The sequence below is a fragment of the Phragmites australis genome, chromosome 2, assembly GCF_958298935.1.
Source record: "Phragmites australis chromosome 2, lpPhrAust1.1, whole genome shotgun sequence".
Taxonomy (NCBI): domain Eukaryota; kingdom Viridiplantae; phylum Streptophyta; class Magnoliopsida; order Poales; family Poaceae; genus Phragmites; species Phragmites australis.
The window spans coordinates 21,745,384-21,753,352 of NC_084922.1; the positions used below are offsets into that span (position 1 = coordinate 21,745,384).

Here is a 7,969-nt window from a genome sequence, read left to right on the forward strand (position 1 = left end):
AAAAGGAAGCCTAAGAGAGAGAGTGAGAGACAGCCAACTCCAACTTGCTTCCTCAAAAAGTCTTACCTAGTGGAGTGGGTGAGTAGTACGTATGGGCAAGTTTTAGAAGGGGAGAGAGAGTATTGTTGCCCACCTATAGAGAGATATTTTCCACCCAAGTGGGCCCCATTTACCTAGAGGAAAGTCCAGACTTGCTTCTAGCTCCTTTATTTCTCTTAGTTTTTCCTTCTCCCACCTCATTGATTCAAAGTGAGGTGCTCCAGTGACCCAAACTGGAACATGAAGCTGAAATTGCATGTTTTAGGATTAAAACACACAATTACGGATTTCAGGACGTGACAATAACACACCATCAAATTTATTAAACATATTCAATAACATATATGTGAAGCTATTTAACAATTTTATACACCATCTTAGTACTCTACAATATTGATTTATGTATTTACAAAATAGTTTCACATGTGCCCCTTATACATAAGACATAACACTTATGCCAAACTCATTGCTCAAATAATTAAAATTACAGCAAATTATCCTGAACGTATTATAATCAAATCCATTCACATGGAATAGTGTTGTTTGGGCACTACAACACTAAGTATCTTATGTCCATACTTATAATGGTCTAATTGAATCTCTCATCAAGAGAAGCAAATTATTTACATGACCAACCATAGAATTAAAATTTATCAATATCTTGTTGGCGACATGCGGCCTTACACACTGCATAATTAATCTAAATTCATCCAACTGCAATTATACGCCTCCCTCCGTTATAGTTAGTACATGAAAATTTAGCCTTAGCCAAGTATTTCCCATATACGAATCGGTTACGTTCTACACATACCGATATCACCACCGTACACCATATATAAAAGTGCATTAGGGATCCATATGAGATATAATTATTCGTCAATCATATAATACCTTGAGTCCCTCACAAGGGACTTATTCATTGTCCATATGCTTATAATATTTTGAGGATAATTCCCGGTATTATAGGAAGATTAATACCACAAAGAATACCATGAATTAGAAGAGAATGTCACACACCCTCACATTCAGTCCTTATATCCATGTATTAGAGATATAAACCCTTTATTCAGAACATCTTGTATTTAGAACATATTGCATATAATCTACTAGATGCGTTTACTCATCATAAATATGTCATCAAATTCGATTTCCACTGTTAATGTAACAGAAAGAATATAGGTACCTAACAAAACCACTCAACTCCCAAATCAAAATAAGAGGAGGAGAAGTATGGTCACAAGGGATACAATTTCTTGCAAGCATTCTCAGAAATAGAGGGGAACATCCTCCAAGATAGTAAATACAAATCAACATCGAGTTGATAGACACCTTTTGGATATTAACTATCTAAAGCCTACGGATGTTCAACATTCAAAAGCTAGCACAAAAGTGCACATAGATTCTAATTGGAACACTGTAACTCTATTATTTTGGGAAATACACGGAGTTAAATAAGATAATACTTCTACAAACTATATTGATTCTATAGAATCAATCAATACAAAGACCACAAATTATCGATATACATTTCTTCTCAAGATTGTCATACACCTTCAACTGGATCCAAAACAAAAGTCCTAAACATATTGTTTCAGCACTCAAATTGGTCAAACCAAAGGTGATAATTAAGTAGAATTGTTTTTCTCAACAACATAATGTCTTACCTACGGAAGCGAAATGAATTTTTATTCCATAAGGTGATGAAATAGCGAAGCTTATAACATAAGGGTTCACACAGAGACCCAACATCACTTACAATGCTGCATACCTTATAGTATGTGTGAAAATTACATTATCATATTCAATATTATTGGCAGATCAAATGAATTGAATAGATTCGGACATATAAGTCTATAATGGACTTGGTATTTTGAATCTAAATACAAATCATAATATATATATTGTGTAAACCTTAAGTCACTTCATGACTTCAAACAATTAAGTTGATTGTGGTACAACTGACTAAATGAATACTTAATTGTGGTACAACTGACTAAATGAATTTTTTCTACAAAAGGGTTATTCCAATCACGATGATTGTATACATGTGTCCATAATAAAATCTCATTGGATTTTGTATCATTTCCAACCACATACGAGAAAGCATGCAATCATCTTAATACGGAATTTAAATGATTTGGGTAAAACTAAATTTCGTTTAAGTCTACAACTTGAGCATATTCCTTCAGGAATATTTATTCATCAGTCCATCAATATCCAAATGATATTGGACAATCATATCCATCAAAGCTCTCATGTATCTTGCAAATAACAACAAACCTGATATTGTATTTGCAGATAATTTGCTAGTTCAAAATAGCATAGCTCTAACAACGCCATTAGGTGAGAGTCAAAGAGGATATTCTCATATATCTTTATATCACCATAAATTTGATTTATTCTATCATAAAAATCAAGATATAACCTTGATGAGATATCCAAATACTGGCTATATGATCCCCATAATACCAGATCATAGGCTGATTTTATAATGATATAGTTTTCTCATGGGAGTTATCAAAAACATATTCCAGTGGCTACTTCTACCTATCATTCTGAAATATCACATACTTATAATATAGCTTCACAAAATGATCAACCACATACAACATTGGTATTAGTTTCATTGAATCGTTAACCATTATCTACATATATAATATTGATTGTGTTGCTCAGATGTAAACATGTTACATAAAAAACAATATCACTAAACATATTCCCTCAAAATTATTTTATCTTCATGAGTTACGACAAAGTGGAGAGATATATCTTGCAAACTAAATTTTACAATAATCTCGTAGATTTATTCGTAAAGTCCTTACCAACTTTGATATTCTAAAAGTTTGTTTATAGAATTGGTATGCAATAATTTATAGATTTACAAGGTTAAGAGAGAGACTCTCCTAAATTATAACACGTTTATACATAATATTGTACTCTTTTCCTTCTTATGAGCTTTATCATTTTTAGTATACTCTAATACTAATTCTAAGATACTCCAATATGAGTTATATGAAAAAAAAATTCAATGTTAGCCTTTCATTTTTGCTCTATACTCTTTTTTATACATAAAAGAAGTATATATGCAAATTATGATAAAAAAATCATGGAATTTCATAAATTGTTTTGTAGGATTTGTATTGTAGTATCTTATAATTACTAATGAAGTATATTTAAAGTGTTAAAGAAATATAACACACGTGTAAAAGTGGTATATGAGAGGTGGAAATACATACACCCAGAATACATACTAGTTTTCATATATAAAAATATATATATATATATATCTATCTATCTATATATATATATGTATGTCATTATCAGATATATTGTATCTCCTAATTTCCCTATCAGGGTTTTTAAAGAGGGTATCAAAGATATATTAGATCCGTAAATCGTATCAATTGTTCTCTAAACTTACTTACATGTTTTATTTTAAAAAGTTTTTTCATATGAGTATACAATAAGACAATAATCAATATATACTGTATCATTTTTTTCTTATTTTTCTCACTAGATTTTTTAAAAAGTTTTAATGATATATCACCATATTATATTTCTCAAATTTTTCCTACAAGATTTTAATGATTAAATTAATCAAGAGAGAGTACTACAAATAAACACTTCTAGTAAACACGTCTAGTAAACCATAATCAATTACACTATCAACTATAAAAAATTATATTTATTAGAAAAAATATTTCCCCAATATACATATTCTTTTATCATATCTATTCAACATATATAAATATATAAACACCCTCTAAATCAATAATAAGGTTTTTTATTCCCTCTACTTATTTATCTCTCTTCAATTACTTGTAAACCCAGGTTGTGTAGAATGACGTGGCAGATGACAGGTTGCTAATCAACAAGTTCTTAAAACAGCACTATGCTGTCTCGACAAGCATTCACAAGTTTACAGACATTTAAGGGGATCTCATCAAAACTTATCCCCCGTATTTTTGTAATACATAAGAAAGTTCAGCAGCTCTATCTAACAAGGAGCCACAGATGATTCGAAAAACAAGTGCAACAAGTCCATGTTCCCTCACTGTTTTTCGTCCCAGATTTTCTTAGGAGGATTACCGACCGAGTATAACAAAACACGGCCGATCGAACCCTCCAATTAATGCACTTTACAACGCAGAACAACACTGCTTGCTTCCCACTTGGGAACAACCCTGTCTCGAGACATGCATCAGAGTATGAATGCAGCAAGACGTTCGATTCCTTTGGTTATGTTACAACCAACTCCTTCCCTTCCAGACATTCTGTAGCAAATTCTGTCAAAGGTGTGGATTTGGTGCCACTACGTGCTGTACGCACCACGTGAGACAAAGAACTGATAATCCGGATGGCTGGCATGTCTATCTCGCAGCCAATCAGCAGCAGATTGCAGTAAGCCACTAGCCAGCTGCCAATCCCCATCAGTCGAAGACCATACCGACTTGCTAAACTTGTATGAAGTCATACCAAAGATAGGGAGTGATATTGTTGGTGTGCCATCAGGACCCCATGGATATTTTAAAGTACCACCATGACCTGGACAAGAGATCACCAAAAAAAATCATTTAACAGAACACTAAATCCTAAAAAGGAACCTGATTATTTGTACAATCTTTCTTATACTTCAACAATATCAAATTCACCATGTGTCTGCTAACTGGATTGTGCATAGGATAAGCGAATATCCATAAAACAAAACAAAGGAGAAATTTCTGTAACCTACGTTTGTTTTGGTATAACCATAATAGCATTTGGGACAACATTATCAGAAAATCTCAACTTAAGGACTCTGAAAGAGGAACCAGAAACAGAATATGGTTACCTCTGCAAGTTGAAAGCTGATGGAAAGTCAGAAAGCAAGCATCCAGATCTCTTAATGTTGGGCCTGTAGGGATACGGTATATTGGATACCTGCAATCTTGCAAAACTTGATTAGTTACATCTTTAAGAAGCACCAATAAAGTATTCATAATATGAAAAGCATACCAAGCAACAGACATCCAACTTCGCTGTGACAAATCACAACTTTTTAAGGCCTTCAATCCAGGAAATCTAGAGGAAAGGCTAGAAACCTGAAACAGAAAAAAAGGGTGTTAGAACTTGGAACTGCCACTGAAGAGTATATAAATACAGTGATGATAATTCTTGCCTTGTCACTCAATGGTTCACGACAAAATGGAGAATCAAACTCAAGGTATTGAAAAAGCAAGCGACCATGAAGATCTCCAGATTCACCATCATCACTTGAGAAACCTTCATGTGTAAGATGCTTTAGCCTTCCATGTTCATAATCGCTGCTTGCATCACTGCTGGAGTCGTGGCTATCTACATCACTGTCATTCATCATATGCCTGCTTCAAAAAAAAAAAGGAAGCACAAAATTAAGAAATAAAAATATTACGTGAAACTAGCTACACAAGAACATCTCAAGAACAACCAATGACTGACAAAAATAATCACTGAAAAAGTGAAAGTGAAAACAAAAATTTAGAACTATGAACGGATTTACAACCTGAGAAATCCTTCACAAGCTTTAAACGGACAAAAAAGGTGCGAGTGTAAAGAAATTATGCGTTTAGAGTTTTACCCCACTATACATACAAATTACATCTTGTCCTCAACAAAACAAAATCTTTCTTAAATAATATTATCGAATGCACAGTGAAGGAATCAACAACTTGAATGGCTCCATTGAGCTGCCAATTAAAATGGACAAAGGGATATCTGATACTTGCATATAACAGACCAAGTAGAATAGGGGAATCAACTGGCTTTTTTCCAAACGTTCCAAACAACTATTACACAATCATTAGAGGGAAGTCAAAATTGCAATGTGTAAACATGTCAGAACATGTATGAGAACCTTAGGTGATACACACTAGCATAAGTCAAATTTAGCGAGAATGCACAGAGAAGGTAAAACTTTAAATAACTTTTGAGAACTACCTATATAAACGCACGTGAAGACAATTTTGCAGGTCAGGCCTGTTGGAGATGCTAATTGTCATTTTGAGCATTTCTTTATGTATGTAATGCTCAAATTCCATTAAGTTTGGAGCTTAAAATACTTTCCACCAGGTTAAACATTATGAATTTCAGAGTTCGGCTTACACTTGCATAAGTAAAAGACAAGCCCCTTTTACAAGAAATAGTTAGTGCTGATTTCCATTTTAATTTTCATGTTCATGCTCTTTGATGTCAACAAATACTGTAACTAATAACTTCACCTGGAAAACATCCACTACTTAAAGGCCGTTAACCTTATAGCAGAAAGGGTACCCTATAAGTTGAACAAAAATGACTTGGTCATGTTTTGTAGAAAGAATACATTCGCATTACAGGCAAGCACAACAGCAGTCTAAAGAATCCATCATACCGCATCTAGACAGCACAATGCCAAATGCCAGGATACAATGCCTACTGCTCTCTGTAAGTACAACGTAGTGGATCTCAGTTGCCTATCAAGAATTAAGAAAGGATTCCACAACTTGTTGGCATATATTGAGGAACGGATACACAGAGACCATCAATTGAATCCAAACTATTTATACCTAAATGTGACAATACAACTTATACCGATAGCAACCGCTGTGAGCAAAATTCACCTTGGGCTAGGAGATGGCCGCAGGATTGCGGGGTCTCCGTAGAGCTGGATAGCAGACAAGTAGGGCACATAGTACTGGACGACCCCGTCGCACCCATCAAGCATGAGTGGCACGCCGGCACCATACGCGCTCCACTCACTGTATGCCTCCCACACGTCGCGGAGATCAAAGTACGGCCTATCCTGCTCGTCGGCCACGCCGCCACTCCTCCACCCCCTCACCGCTCTCTGCATCACAAATCCCCAAATCTCACCAATTCCGAAACGGCCAAACCATCACAAATTGTAAGGATCTAATCCTGCAGCACAGAAGCCAGGAGGCGAACCTTGGAGGGATACTGCGCCGGCACGGACGGCGTCACGGCGGCCACGAAAAGCTGGAGGTTTCCCGAAACGCCGGGGGCCGCCGCCGAAGATGGCACCTCCGGCGGCTTCTCCTGGTCGGCGGCGGCGGTGGACCACCGCGACTTAGGGAGGCCGCGCTGGTGGCCTCGGCGGGCCCTGGCGGCGTCGTCGAAGCGGTCCTCGCCGTGCCTCCGGCCGAGCTCAACGGCGGTGCCCATCATCACACGCAGCGCTAGCCCTCGCGACGCGCTAATTTGGCGAGGAAGGGAAGGAATAGACGAAACCCTAACCCTAAGATTTGGTGAAGGAAACCAATTCGATTGGAGGAGACGCCAAGCGAAAGGGGAAGAGGAGCAACGAAGGGAATGGTGGAAAGGGGGTAGGAAGCAACTGCGTTCCGGGGGCCCGGGGCTAGGTGTATTTATAGGAGATGCAGCGGGATTGGAAGGTTGAGGAGGAGGAAGACGGAAGGGGCAGGAAGGGGATTTCGCGCGGGCGGTGGGGGCGTCGCAAGCCTGGGATGCCACGACTCGATGCTGGCGGTTGGGGACGAGGTTTCCGCACGGGTCTACCTGTCAGTGCTTGTGGGCGCGGGATGGTGGGCGCGGTTGCGGGTTTCCTCGCCTCGTTGGTCGGCCGCTGGACTCCCCGGATCGAACCCCGAGCCCCTGATTAAGAAACCAACCGCACACGCGGATCAACCGCGCGTAATTGCTTACCTCTCTGACTTGTGGGCCATATGGTGCCGGGGCCCGTGAGAAATAGAAGCGCACGTGGCGCTAGCGTGAGGGTGAGGAGGGTGATGGCCGACCCGACCCGGCCCACGCGGGGCCGCACGAAACGCCGCGAGTGCGTGCAGGCCACACGTGGACGGCCGAGAGTGGGCGGGCATGCAGCACTGGACGGGGCCAACCGCCTCGGGATAGATCGTGTCGTGGCGCGTCTTGACTGGATGTCCTCCGCACATGCTGA

General features: G+C 38.5%; 1 protein-coding gene across 4 annotated transcripts; it reads right to left on the reverse strand.

Annotated features, from left to right (window-relative positions):
• Positions 1 to 3,807: 3,807 nt before the first annotated feature.
• On the reverse strand, positions 3,808 to 7,413 carry LOC133903245 (uncharacterized). Of its 4 annotated transcripts, none has more exons than XM_062344566.1 (6): positions 6,979 to 7,409; positions 6,654 to 6,880; positions 5,198 to 5,402; positions 5,035 to 5,120; positions 4,871 to 4,959; positions 3,808 to 4,584 (listed from the first exon to the last, which is right to left on the reverse strand). In XM_062344566.1, exons 1-6 carry the CDS (start codon positions 7,216 to 7,218, stop codon positions 4,352 to 4,354), a joined length of 1,080 nt encoding a protein of 359 aa, XP_062200550.1. In that variant the 5' UTR covers positions 7,219 to 7,409; the 3' UTR covers positions 3,808 to 4,351. The 4 variants fall into 4 exon arrangements, with proteins under 4 accessions (XP_062200550.1, XP_062200539.1, XP_062200555.1 ...); XM_062344571.1 differs by having other exon boundaries at positions 3,887 to 4,584; positions 5,198 to 5,399; positions 6,979 to 7,404; XM_062344555.1 differs by having other exon boundaries at positions 4,871 to 5,120; positions 6,979 to 7,413.
• Between the last annotated feature and the right edge of the window lie 556 nt (positions 7,414 to 7,969).

Excerpts from the sequence above, each read along its gene's own strand:
- LOC133903245 (XM_062344555.1), bottom strand. The coding sequence starts at position 7,218 with ATGATGGGCACCGCCGTTGAGCTCGGCCGGAGGCACGGCGAGGACCGC. Across the intron at positions 5,403-6,653 it reads CGGCCATCTCCTAGCCCAAG|CAGGCATATGATGAATGACA; the intron begins GTGAATTTTGCT and ends TTTTTTTTGAAG. Across the intron at positions 5,121-5,197 it reads GTGAACCATTGAGTGACAAG|GTTTCTAGCCTTTCCTCTAG; the intron begins GCAAGAATTATC and ends TTTCTGTTTCAG.